The 14657-nt window shown below is 42.6% G+C and overlaps 1 protein-coding gene across 2 annotated transcripts in view; it reads left to right on the forward strand.

The window, feature by feature from the left end:
- PROSER1 (proline and serine rich 1) overlaps nt 1-14210 on the forward strand; it is a 94073-nt gene extending 79863 nt beyond the window's left edge. For both annotated transcript variants that reach the window (XM_069758924.1, XM_069758923.1), the window contains 5 exons: nt 2613-2702; nt 2778-2822; nt 3757-5392; nt 13579-13708; nt 13946-14210. In XM_069758924.1, coding sequence (XP_069615025.1) covers nt 2613-2702; nt 2778-2822; nt 3757-5392; nt 13579-13708; nt 13946-14068 — 2024 coding nt within the window. In that variant the 3' untranslated portion in view covers nt 14069-14210. The remainder of the gene's footprint in view (nt 1-2612; nt 2703-2777; nt 2823-3756; nt 5393-13578; nt 13709-13945) is intronic.
- The last annotated feature ends 447 nt before the right edge of the window (nt 14211-14657 follow it).

Below are 14657 nucleotides of genomic sequence, written 5' to 3' on the forward strand. Positions count from 1 at the left end.
GGGATGGGGGATCGCCTTTAGAAGAGGCGTAGAACCATTTAGAGATTCCAGTCAGTTGCTTTTGGATGATTCAGTCCAAGAGGTAAAGTCATAACTGGCTTATCGTCCAATTCTCACTGTATCGTAGACTTTGTGTTGATGGACAGCTTGAGCCCATGACGTTCGCAAAAGAGACTCGCGAATTTTAGTTTTCTTGTTTTGTTTTTTATTTGTAGTTTTGAACATACCTTGACATAAAGAGAAATCACGTACATGGATCCTCATCCTCAACTTTATTTTCTTCATAATGTTTTTCTTTCTTTTCTTAATTGTTTTTCCTTTTCTTCTTTTTCAAATATTTTGTTGATCTTTACCTGACATTCATCCACAAAACCAAAAAAACAATGGACACAAAAGCTCAAAATAACAAAATTAACAACTTTATTAGAGATGAATAAAAAAGAATAACAATAAGTACATAAAAAACACCAAATATTTGAGATGCAAAAGATAAAAGCAGAGGCGAGCCTAGTGCCACGCACAAATACGTAACTGCTAACAATGAGCAAATCAGGTAGTAGCTATAAGGTCAGGAAGCCACATATGGGAGCATATAAATGTAATCAAGGTAATGAGAGAAGTATTATCCCAATATTCGCTATAATTCCTAATACCAGAAAAATGGCAGCTACATACGAGAAAAAGCTCCAAAATACTGAGCGAACAGCAGGGAGATAACGTAAGTATATAGCCAAATGTATGGGTGTCACATTAGAGCATAGTGCACATAGATAAACCCCAAGTGGCGTATAGCATCTATCTATGTGCACTATGCTCTAATGTGACACCCATACATTTGGCTATATACTTACGTTATCTCCCTGCTGTTCGCTCAGTATTTTGGAGCTTTTTCTCGTATGTAGCTGCCATTTTTCTGGTATTAGGAATTATAGCGAATATTGGGATAATACTTCTCTCATTACCTTGATTACATTTATATGCTCCCATATGTGGCTTCCTGACCTTATAGCTACTACCTGATTTGCTCATTGTTAGCAGTTACGTATTTGTGCGTGGCACTAGGCTCGCCTCTGCTTTTATCTTTTGCATCTCAAATATTTGGTGTTTTTTATGTACTTATTGTTATTCTTTTTTATTCATCTCTAATAAAGTTGTTAATTTTGTTATTTTGAGCTTTTGTGTCCATTGTTTTTTTTTTGTTTTCTTATATTGTACGATGGTGGAGCATTTAAATTGTTTGCCCTCCCTGTAGGTTTACTGACATTCATCCAGGAAATGTCTCAGATCGGATCTCCATGATCATTGCCATCACATCAATGATTAGAAGGGTTCTTTTCTATGATGGGACCTGACTCTGCAGAGCTCTCGAATATTCCTGCCCGTGAGATTAGGGCCAGCTCTGAAGCTCCGTGTGTCCCTCTATCTACTGGATGGGAGTAGGAGTTGCCTACTATTTGCCTACACCAACTGCAATCTTTTATTTCAGGCGTATCTGAGGTCTGTGTGCTCAAGGACATAGGCTAACATTGGTCCATGAGCTGTCCATTGCACACGTGAACATCACATGGACCGAAAATCCCGCTACACTCACACATCTGTTTTTCACTTTTCTCATCCGTGCACTATTTGGCTAAATGGACAGAACCCCTGACCCATAGAGACTAATAAAGCCGTTCACACATCCCTTTTTTTCTTTGTATATGTTGTATTTTCTTCGTTCACTCTTCGCAGTGTCCATTCTCATCCATCAGAATTGGGCACTCAAGGTCCCTCAGAGATGGATGGAAATCTAAACACGTCCGTTCTGTATCCAATTTTCTTCTGTTTTAATGGCTCCAGTGTGAAGTGTCAGTAGAAAAAAAGTTCTCACCGTTTCCAAAAAGTCAGGCAATTTGGATGACACTGGGGACAAAACTGGTCTTTTAATGGATGTAAATATGGAAATGGATGTGTGAATTTAGCCAAAGGGTTTTACCTTTTGAATTGGAGAACTGTTCGGGTGAGAAAATCACACGGAGCAGTATATCATGGTAAGGATAGTGACAGTCGGGAGTATCCGCTCACCTGGCAGTGTTGTGAGAGAGCCTGGAGGAGAAAACTTCCAGATGAATAGTAGTAGAGGAGGACGATATCCCGGTGAAACAGCGGCACTGCGGTAACTGAGAAGCCTTTTGTGTTCCAAAATGGTTCTTTATTGTTCCAACGCATTTTGGCACCGTACCAGCGCCTTCCTCAAAAATCAGGGTTTTTTAACCTTGTGAAAGGTGCTGAAACACGTTGGGACAATAAAGAACTATTTTGGAACAGAAAAAGCTCATTTACCGAATCGCAGCCCATTCAACTTGATATCGTCCTCCTCTACTACCTTTGAATTGAAGGCTCCATCACAGATTTTTCGAAAAATTGCTAGAGAAAATATCCCCAATAGACCCCATGTTTGTCAAAAGGGTCCCTCAGGAAGCGCTGATGTCGGTCGTGTGATCGATCCGGCACTGCCATCATTTTTGTTTTTTATTTCTATGACAGAACAGAAATTCATGAATTGAGCCTCATACCTTTAAAACTAACACTTGGTTGATTTTAATTTCTTACGTTTGCTTTTCCCTATACAGGTGCATACGTCAATGGCGCCCTCGCTGCCAACTTAGTTCCTGGATCTTTACCTCCTCCTTATTCTTCCAATCCAGCTACACTAGCTGCAGGTAAAATCAGTAGTATCTATTCTAAAAGTATGAGCTGTGCTGTATAAAAGGCTAATTATGCTTGGGATTTTGTAGGAACTGAGGATCCTGTTTCTCAAGGAAAATCTACACCCAATCAAGGTAAGGAAAGTGATCTTCAGGGCAAGTGGTAAATGCTTGGACTATTTGTCATGGTGCCTCATCTATTTGTCAAGTTTTACAGAATGTTTAAAGGGGTTGTCCAGTACTTATCCTTGTGATGAGACTCAAGTTTTAGGTCGGGTGGGGTCTAATACCTGGCACCCCCACAGATCAACTGTTAGCTAGAGCACGACAGTGCCATACACTGTTTAATGGTCATTCTTGGGTTCTGCAACCCAGCTCTCATTCAGTCACTTGGACAACCAATTTAATCATTTTTTTTACATAAACCACCAAACCATACTACATGACTCTAGTCTGGCAAAGTCCACTTTTGCCATCAAATTTGTTGTTGGTTGCTGAAAGATCGTTGCCACCCTTTCCAACATTGGCCAACTGATACAAATTCGGGAGCTGAGCCTGCATCATACCTGGCAGATTCTGGCTTTGTTCCACATCCAGCATCTGACTCTTAACACTGAGCAGAGCGGTTCTTTACGCCCATTGGGTCCAGGCAACACCATACAATAGTGTCGATGAGTAGCCGTGGCAGCCGGTGGCCTGCTGTACGACCCCATAACTACCATGAACTGTGAAGACCAGCCTGTGTGTTTCAGAGGACTCTGTGATTTTGTCTATATACTATGGTAGAACAAGTGATCAAACGATCCATAATTCAAGTCACCCCTGAAACAAATGATTGTAGAATAAAAAAAATTGGAGGGAAAAATATAAGAATTCAAATCCTCTCCCGTTTAAAATGAATAAATTAATAGGCTTATTTGGTATGACTGCATACATAAGTGAAGTCTAATCAGTCTACCAAATGCCCAACGATCAGCTTACAATATTCATTTTCCAGCCTTGGATTTAAACACCGCCTTGGATAATTATTATTTTCTACTAAATACATTTTTTTATCTGCTTTTTCTAGCTACTGCTGCTCCAGCGAACCCTCTTGGTTCTCCACATGGGAACAGTTCTTCTGCGCCCCCAACTCCCGCTGCTACACCTGGCCCAGCTCCTACCGCTTCTCCTGCTAAAGCAGTGAACTCACCGTCTACTCCTACGACTCCACTTTCTGGAATGAACATGTCAACTCCTCTATCAGCATTTCCAGGGCAAGGTCCTCCCTCTATGACATCTCCTAAACCATCTACACCCACTCCAACAGTGATTAAAAGTGTTCAGATGTCCTCTGGTACACCCATACCAGCAGTAAGCACACCATCTACATCAAGCCCTGTGGTATTCCCCAGTCTTCCACCTTCTGCCATTCCAACGCAGCCAAGTTCCTCCACACCATGTGCTATTCCTGGGCCCAATGATGCAATGTCATCCTTGTCACTTCCAGGACTTCCATTTTCTGCCACATCTTCTACATCCACTGTAAGCAATGCTATGATGCCATCTATATTTGCTGGTCTCCCTTTGCCCTTTAATCCAATTTTCCAGGGTATGACCAACCCAACACTATCTGATCTTGCTGGAGCCACTGGACAAATAGGCAATCCTCTGCTGTCTGTTTTAAAAGGATTTTTAGCTTCGAATGATTCCGGGTTAATGAATTCGCCTTCGGTGCCTCCGTCTGGACTGTTGTCATTATCAGGTCTTCCAAATGTGGAATCGGCCTCTGCAGTAAATAAGTCTTTTACTCCTCCATGTTCAACTCCTACACCTCAAAGAACGGCCACTCCTGGAACATCTATATTTTCAGGCTCCTCTTCACCTTCATTGTCAAATCCCATATCCACATCTGCACCAATGCCAGGACAACGTCTGTTGGCCACACCATCTCCTCTTAGTTGTGCATCCACTTCCCTGCCCGAACAAAATCTTTCCTCTTCACCATCCGCAAGTAATATAATGGCCAAAAATGAACCAGCTAGTCCATCACCTTCAGCTTTCAAGGGTCCATCACGTTCAGCCACACCTTCTCATGGTTCTCTAGGGTTACCCCAAGTGCTAGGCCATGTCTTTCCATCAGGACCGAGCCTGGCTAATTCAATGAACCCAGGATTGTCTGGGCTTGCCTCCCTGAATGGAAATCTAGGCAGCCCAAACCTGTCGTCTTTAGCTTTGGGCACCTCTGCAGCAATTCCTACGGTTTTCCCTGCATTTACATCATTGTCCAATGGCTCGCCATTTGCAGGTAGCCCATCTCTTACTCCATCTCTTCCAATGCTGACATCTACCAGCTCAGTTGCTACTGCAACACCACCTTTAACGTCAGCTGTGTTCCCTGGTCTTTCAGCACCCGCTGCCGCTGCAGTAGCTGCTGCTTCACAGTTTCCATTAAACCTATCTACTGCAGTCCCTTCATTGTTTCCTGTACCACAGGGACCCTTGGTCCCTCCAAATGCTAATTTTCCGGTGTTCCCAGTTTCTGGCACACCACCAATAAACTCAGCTCTACCTGCTCTTCCACCCTTCCCTGGACTGCAGGCTGCCTCTACAATGTCAGGAGTTCCTCCGGTGCCGGCATCTGCTCCATCTCCAGCATCTGTTCTACCAGGATTCGCCTCTGCTTTCAGTTCTAGCTTTAACTCTGCCCTCGTGGGTCAGGCCGGGTTAGTATTATTATGATTTTATTATATTGTTCTTTTATTCTGTCATATAGGCATGTCTGCGTCTTGTTTGTGGTGTGGTATGTGGTAGCCATGCTGTGGGTATGGTAGATGAGCTGAGCACATGCGTGATAGCTGAGATATGTGTGGTACCCTGAGCTGTTTGTGTGTGTGTGTGTGGTAGTTGTGCTGTGTGTGGTAGCTGAGCTGTGTTATTGTGTGGTACCTGAGCTGTTTGTGTGTGTGTGGTAGTTGTGCTGTGTGTGGTAGCTGAGCTGTGTTATTGTGTGGTACCTGAGCTGTTTGTGTGTGTGTGTGGTACCTGAGCTGTTTGTATGTGTGTGGTAGTTGTGCCGTGTGTGGTAGCTGAGCTGTGTGTATGTGTGTGATGCCTGAGTTGTTTGTGTGTGTGTGGTAGCTGAGCTGTGTGTGTGTGGTACCTGAGCTGTGTGTGTGGTAGTTGTGCTGTGTGTATGTGGTACCTGAGCTGTTTGTGTATGTGTGTGGTAGTTGTGCTGTGTGTGGTAACTGAGCTGTGTGTATGTGGTACCTGAGCTGTTTGTGTATGTGTGTGGTAGTTGTGCCGTGTGTGGTAGCTGACCTGTGTGTATGTGGTAGCTGAGCTGTGTGTATGTGTGTGGTAGTTGTGCTGTGTGTGGTACCTGAGCTGTGTATGTGTGTGTGGTAATTGTGCTGTGTGTGTGTGGTACCTGAGCTGTTTGTGTGTGTGTGGTAGTTGTGCCGTGTGTGGTAGCTGAGCTGTGTGTATGTGGTACCTGAGCTGTTTGTGTGTGTGTGGTAGTTGTGCTGTGTGTGTGTGTGTGTGTGTGGTACCTGAGCTGTGTGTGTGTGTGGTAGTTGTGCTGTGTGTATGTGGTACCTGAGCTGTTTGTGTGTGTGTGGTAGTTGTGCTGTGTGTGTGTGTGGTACCTGAGCTGTTTGTGTGTGTGTGGTAGTTGTGCTGTGTGTGTGTGGTACCTGAGCTGTTTGTGTATGTGTGTGGTAGTTGTGCTGTGTGTGTGTGGTACCTGAGCTGTTTGTGTGTGTGTGGTAGTTGTGCCGTGTGTGGTACCTGAGCTGTGTGTATGTGGTACCTGAGCTGTTTGTGTGTGTGTGGTAGTTGTGCTGTGTGTGTGTGGTACCTGAGCTGTTTGTGTGTGTGTGTGGTAGTTGTGCTGTGTGTGTGTGGTACCTGAGCTGTTTGTGTATGTGTGTGGTAGTTGTGCTGTGTGTGTGTGGTACCTGAGCTGTTTGTGTGTGTGTGGTAGTTGTGCCGTGTGTGGTAGCTGAGCTGTGTGTATGTGGTACCTGAGCTGTTTGTGTGTGTGTGGTAGTTGTGCTGTGTGTGTGTGGTAGTTGTGCTGTGTGTGGAGTATCTGATCTGTGTGTGTGTGTGTGTTAGCTGATCTGCGTGTGCATGTACTATGTATGCAGCATTGTGTTCACTGCTGAGTATACATAATGTGCTTGATGTAAAGCTATATGTGTCTAATACACCAACAGGGAAGTTTGAATTAGTAAAAAAAATGTTTTTCCTCTTTTCTGCTGTTTAAACATGAGGTGCGTCTTTTATAGTAAGGTGCTAAAATAGAAAGCGCTCATAGGGCCAACACTGTAGTGCCAACGAAGATGGGAAAAGAGGGGCTACCCTACTGTGCCGTTGGTAGTGCAGTCACCTTGTGGTGATGTGTAGAGGACACAATATCTGTAGTAATGTACGTATAGCTGCCGCCTACTCAGGTTTGCCACTGATGTCTGGACGGAGTAGAAGGCTTTGCAGTTACTTCTCGGGTTACGTATCCGGCTGTGCTGCTGCTTACAGATGGTCTAGAGGCAGATTAAGGTAGTTACAAATGACTATATTTGGATATTAATCCGTATCAGTGTCAGACGAACCTCTTCTTCTTCAGGAATTTCTCATGTTTATTCAACAACGTGTGTGAGAAAGCTATAACTGGGAAAAGAAAAAAATCCAGGCTTATCATTATAGAATGATACAATGTAGCCCATAGAGAAAACTCCATTAATCCATTCCACCTCTCATACAGGGATCCAAGGGCTAAGGTTTCTTCTTGTGAAGAGTGACCTGTTAACCATGCCAAGGTGAGGAGACTTTTAAGCTGCAATGCTCATCTGGGAAATATCCAAATAGTCTCTTCAAGCACTTGTCATACTACAACGAAGCTCAAATCCAATTTTTATCCCATTCATAATCAAGGTCATGTTTTAATCAACTTTTATGATCTTGCATCCCATGAATTTAAAAGAGTCACTACCCTCCACATTGTTACTACCAGTAAGAAGAGAGAAATGCAATCTCCTCACTCAGAATCAACACTGGGATCATCATAAGGGAATGGCACCGTGATTCAAGACTGTCTGTTACATTAAAGAAGCAAATGGATTTCCTTCAGACAAAGCTTACCAGGAAACCTTAGAAAAAGACCCTTTTCCATCCATAGCAAAAGCACTTTCTACCTATATCCATGAAGCAATCACCAAGATTTTCCTTAATAAGAATGATAAGCAATATCTCCCCATTCAAAATCCAAACATTTCTTCTTTCTTACCTGCTCAAGATCCATAAATCACTTACCTGCCGGACCTCATCATCAGATAGCAACTCTACAACCAGCAATATATCGACATGTGATTCTACTACACAACTACCTAAAAGATTCATCTCAAATCTTTAGGAAACTACAAAACATCCGATGGAGGGAGAAATATATCCATATCACCATTGATGTAACTTCACTCTACACTAGGGGTGTGCAATTAATTTTTCTAAAGGGGCACGTGAGACACCGTCACTGTTGTGGAGGGCCGAACCAATAGGCTAAAATTAATTTAGTTCTAAAATTGAGCAGAATTAAGTATGCTGACGTCCGCATATATACCGTATGAGCCCGCACATTGCCTCCTATACAGTGTGAGCCTCCACATAGCCTCCCATGTACAGTTTGGGCCCCAAGTAGCCTCCTATGTACAGCATGTGCTTCATGTAGCCTCCTTTATACAGCATGTCCCCCACGTATGCCCCTTTATACAACATGTGCCCTACATAGCCCTCTTAAATACAGCACTAGCCCCCTATATACACCATGAGCCCCACACAACCTCCTATACGCATATAAATACCCCATACACATGGAAAAAAAATACCTTGCTCCTGTTCCCCCAGCACTCTGCTGCTGCTGTCGCCTATGCAGTGACTTTCTGCAGTTCACAGCTGACGTGATAATAATAATCTTTATTTTTATATAGCGCGGAACATATTCCGCAGCGCTTTACACACATTATCATCGCTGTCCCCGATGGGGCTCACAATCTAAATTCCCTATCATACTGAATGTGGGAGGAAACCGGAGTGCCCGGAGGAAACCCACGCAAACACGGAGAGAACATACAAACTCTTTGCAGATGTTGTCCTTCGTGGGGTTTGAACCCAGGACTCCAGCGCTGCAAGGCTGCTGTGCTAACCACTGAGCCACCGTGCTGCCCCGTGATATAATGATGTAATCACAACTGCTGCTTCACATGCTGATTGGTGGAAGATGGAGCCAGCGGCGCTGTCCTCCACTAATGTATTCACAGCTGTCAGCATTCAGAGGATGGGGAGAGCGGTAACAGCGAATGGTGGTGGTAGCGGATGGATGGCGGGTGGGGAGTGCATGGTGTGGCCTGTTGGCCACTGTTTCAGCCCTTTGGCTGCCTCGGGCTGTCTACAGTGCATGAACAATTTCCTTCATCAGGACCATAGGATCACAGAACATTGTAAATTCCTGCTAGATGGATAACATTTTATTCTCACTACTAACTTTTTTCGCATTCAATGAAACCATCTAAGATCAGACGATGGGGACCATGATGGGCACGTAGTTGGCACCAAGCTTAAAAAATCTTCTTACCGGAAGAGAGACACATTCACAAAAACTCCCTATATATCAAGGGCATATCCTTTTATGTCATCAGATTATTGACGATCTATTCATCATTTGGCGAGGCTTGGAAGATGAGGCACTACAGTTCTATGAGGAACCCTGCATAAATACCTAGGGCATTACATTTTGTATTACTGGAATAGTGGTGGAACCACTGTGCCATGGACTGATGATTCTGGAGGGGCGTGACTACGCGAACACCTGACTCTTCTCTAGAGCCCCAGAGGGTGGGGTTAGACTTTGCTCTAGATGGATGCCAGGTAGTTCTCCAGGACAGACCTCGGACACGGCAGGTGACCCACAAAGGAGTGTCTCTTGAATAGAAGGCTATATAGGCACATCATGCAACAATTCAGCCTGCCATCTAGCTGTAGCACAGCTAGATGTGTCACAGGATAATTGGATTATCTTTTCGGTGGACAGGTGAGGGATATGGTTGTTTATTATTTTAATTTTTTTACAGGAGACATTGGCTTTGGTGGATTTGGCATTGTGGTGAGTATAGCTGGTTTGGTTAATTTTAGGTTTATTAAGAGTTTATTTGTTCAAATAAAGGACTTTATTCTGTGTTTTTTTGTTTTTTGTTTTTTTTTTGTACAATATCACTATGAGGTTAGTAACGGGGGCGTCTTATAGATGCATCTCCATTATTAACCTCTGGGCTTGATGTCACCTGACAATAAAAAGGTGACCTCAATCCCAATATTATCACCCCACTTACCACCGGACCAGGGCATGTGGGAAAGGCGAGTCTAAGTTCCAGACTTGGCCATTTCTGACAGTTTTAGTGGGTGGCCCTCTCTTGGCAGGTTTGTTGGGATACCATGTTCTTTCTATTTAATGATAATGGATTTAATGGTGCTCCGGGGGACCATCAGAGATTGGGATATTTTTAATAGCCCAACCCTGACTTGTTCTTCTCAACAACTTTGTCCCTGAGTTGTTTGAAGATCTCCTTGGTCTTCATGGTGTTGTTTGGTTAGTGGTGCCTCTTGCTTAACGGTGTTACAGACTCTGTGGCCTTTCAGAAAAAGTAAAGTGTGTACACTGACAGACATGTGACATTTAAATTGCACACAGATGGACTTCCATTCACGAGGCATGGAACTTTGAAGGTAATTACTTGCAACAGAATTTTTTTCGGGCTCCATAGCAAAAGTGGTGAATACATATGCACATGCCATCACTTTAATTTATGCCTATATTTTTCTCACTTCACTAACATACTGTAGATTATTTATTGTTGATGCATTAACACAAATCGGATTACAAAAATATTTAAACGCAGGTTGTAATGAAACAAAATGGGTAAAAAGCCAAATTTTGGTGAATACCTTTTCAAGCCACTGTAGGTCAAATTCAGTAGTAAATGTTATAGTATCTGGCTCACAAACATCCCATTTTACCAATGTGAAAGGATTAGAAAGAATTGCACAAAGGATACAGATTTTCATATCCAGGCTAACCTATTGCAATCCAAATTCATAGAAAAAAAAACGACCCTTGGGGCTTCTAGGGCCTACAAAATAGCTAAAAATGCGTATTACCCAAGCAGGGGATAATGGATGACGAGACATATAAAGGTTACTACATTTCTACATACAATAAGTCTCTTTCCCATATCAGGGCTGTTTTGGTTTTTTTTTTGCGAACAGTGCCACCTCCTAAATGGGGACCACGTTCTAGGTTCCTCCCTTTTTATACCACTGATCACCTTTACACAAGATCACACCCTTATGAAAATGATAGCACCTAGTAGACTTAAGATCCAGGACAGAACCAACATGCGGCGGTAAGGGGCATGTCAGAAGGCAGAATTAACTAACAAACAGCTCTGCAGAGAAATCAGAACAACAAACCGTCAGTCATTACATGTCTCTCACTTTCCTTTACAATAATCTCTGGAGGCAGATTCTCCGGGAGATCTATGTCCGGCCCATAGATTTTAAGAGCTCATTTACATATTTAGAAAAAGTTGGCTTTCTCTGGAATAAGACATTGGATCGCAGATCGATATCATTTTATTCAACCTTCTATGACCTGCATCCCCATTTAGTCGGCTTATTAGGAGGGTTGATTTTTTTTTTAATATTTCAATTTAATGTTATTTTATAAACAGAGATTTTATGTTAATTAGCTGCTCACATCACAGTCTCATGTCACAGTGATTTAGTTTGAATTATGCAAAGCCTCATCACACAGATTGTTGTGTTGTGTATACTCTAGCATATCCTGATGAAGGAGGTTCTTTCGACCATCTGTGAGCAGCAGCGCTGCCGGCTATCTAATCTGAGTGACTACTGCAAAGGCTAGACTCCTAGTAAGGCGCATCCTGTATTCCAAAAAGTACTATATAAAAAATATATGTAACCTAAACACCAGACTAAAGAGAAGGTGTCCTCATATGATGATCTATGGCGATGCAGCACAAAATGGCCCCTTTTTGGGCACCTTTATGGCTTTTTCTAGTTTGCAGCAAATGCTCCAGGATGTTTCCCAACTACAGGTCCTTCTCAAAAAATTAGCATATAGTGTTAAATTTCATTATTTACCATAATGTAATGATTACAATTAAACTTTCATATATTATAGATTCATTATCCACCAACTGAAATTTGTCAGGTCTTTTATTGTTTTAATACTGATGATTTTGGCATACAACTCCTGATAACCCAAAAAACCTGTCTCAATAAATTAGCATATCAAGAAAAGGTTCTCTAAACGACCTATTACCCTAATCTTCTGAATCAACTAATTAACTCTAAACACATGCAAAAGATACCTGAGGCTTTTATAAACTCCCTGCCTGGTTCATTACTCAAAACCCCCATCATGGGTAAGACTAGCGACCTGACAGATGTCAAGAAGGCCATCATTGACACCCTCAAGCAAGAGGGTATGACCCAGAAAGAAATTTCTCAACAAATAGGCTGTTCCCAGAGTGCTGTATCAAGGCACCTCAATGGTAAGTCTGTTGGAAGGAAACAATGTGGCAGAAAACGCTGTACAACGAGAAGAGGAGACCGGACCCTGAGGAAGATTGTGGAGAAGGACCGATTCCAGACCTTGGGGAACCTGAGGAAGCAGTGGACTGAGTCTGGTGTGGAAACATCCAGAGCCACCGTGCACAGGCGTGTGCAGGAAATGGGCTACAGAGAAGCAGCACTGGACTGTTGCTAAGTGGTCCCAAGTACTTTTTTCTGATGAAAGCAAATTTTGCATGTCATTCGGAAATCAAGGTGCCAGAGTCTGGAGGAAGACTGGGGAGAAGGAAATGCCAAAATGCCTGAAGTCCAGTGTCAAGTACCCACAGTCAGTGATGGTGTGGGGTGCCATGTCAGCTGCTGGTGTTGGTCCACTGTGTTTCATCAAGGGCAGGGTCAATGCAGCTAGCTATCAGGAGATTTTGGAGCACTTCATGCTTCCATCGGCTGAAATGCTTTATGGAGATGAAGATTTCATTTTTCAGCACGACCTGGCACCTGCTCACAGTGCCAAAACCACTGGTAAATGGTTTACTGACCATGGTATTACTGTGCTCAATTGGCCTGCCAACTCTCCTGACCTGAACCCCATAGAGAATCTGTGGGATATTGTGAAGAGAAAGTTGAGAGACGCAAGACCCAACACTCTGGATGAGCTTAAGGCCGCTATTGAAGCATCCTGGGCCTCCATAACATCTCAGCAGTGTCACAGGCTGATTGCCTCCATGCCACGCCGCATTGAAGCAGTCATTTCTGCCAAAGGATTCCCGACCAAGTATTGAGTGCATAACTGAACATTATTATTTGATGGTTTTTTTGTTTGTTATTAAAAAACACTTTTATTTGATTGGATGGGTGAAATATGCTAATTTATTGAGACAGGTTTTTTGGGTTATCAGGAGTTGTATGCCAAAATCATCAGTATTAAAACAATAAAAGACCTGACAAATTTCAGTTGGTGGATAATGAATCTATAATATATGAAAGTTTAATTGTAATCATTACATTATGGTAAATAATGAAATTTAACACTATATGCTAATTTTTTGAGAAGGACCTGTATAAACAGATTAGCAACCGGTCTGAAATATATGGGAGGATTCTCGGCTGTCCCTGGATGGCAGATTGGGCATGATGGATTTCATCAGCTGACAGATAAGACTCTAGTAAAGGGGTCCCTGTAGCCATTCATTTCCCGCCTTCATTGAAATATTGTTTTCTAATTATTCTTTAGTAATTGATAATGACTGTCTTCCCACAGGCCTTCGGCATTTCCTCTCCTTTCTCTTTCTGGTCTTCCTGGATTTCCACAGAGTCCTTCTCAGTCACTCCAAGGCCTCCAGCAGAGCGCCGCAGCCGCCGCCGCTGCGGCACAATCGGCATTATTACAGGCAAGGCTCGGAGTATATTCCTTACAGGCTCCAGTACAGAATGTTGCTGTAATCACAATGTAAAGCCGCCCTCTCTAGTCTCCAGTATAACAAAAATATATTAATACTGAAATATTAATCATTTAATTACAAGTTTGAAACAGTCTCATATCCCCCCGCTATTTTAGTATGTTTTTTTTATCTGCTGCCAATGTGGCATTAATGTGTAATTGACGGTATTTTTGTCTTTTTCATCAGGCACATTCAGCATCTGCCCTAGAAGGATTTTCGGCTCAGGCGGATGCCTTTGCCGGTTTCCCCACAGGACCCGGTACACCATTTTCACTTCAACCAGGATTGCCCCAACGCGGCTGGCAATAATCAGAAAGTCTAGTAATCCATCACATTTTAGTGAGGTTCATCGTGTGACTGTTTTTAGAGGGTTTTTTTAGGTTCAGGATTTTTTTTTTTTACTTTTAAACAAGTCTCTGAGGGTTTTATATTGTAATCGCTAGGTATTAACTGACACAGGTATTATGACAATATTAGCCTATGGGTCTAATTTATTTTTACATCTTTTCAGCAATTTTTATATTATTTTAGTCATGAAATGTAGTATCTCTCACATATTTTAGTGAGTTTTAATAGAGCATGTTAATGAAATCACAGAAATGTTACAGGTCCAGTCTGAATTTTTAAAGCCATTATATATATTATATAATGTTCTCTATGATTTGGGAGACGAGTTTACAAATATTCCCATAGGACTGTTGGACATTTGCACCATATTACCAGTCTGTCCTTCTGTACCCCAGAAATGGGCTACACCAACTTGACGACTGAGTCACCATGGGTGAACTTTTTATTTAGTGAACACTAAAGCTGCCATAGGTATAAGATAACTGACGGCTAACTTCCTCATGCTCCCCCAGGGCCACTAACATAGGATAGTTGAAAGATCATGTAATTT

The sequence above is a fragment of the Ranitomeya imitator genome, chromosome 3 (genome assembly GCF_032444005.1).
Source record: "Ranitomeya imitator isolate aRanImi1 chromosome 3, aRanImi1.pri, whole genome shotgun sequence".
Taxonomy (NCBI): domain Eukaryota; kingdom Metazoa; phylum Chordata; class Amphibia; order Anura; family Dendrobatidae; genus Ranitomeya; species Ranitomeya imitator.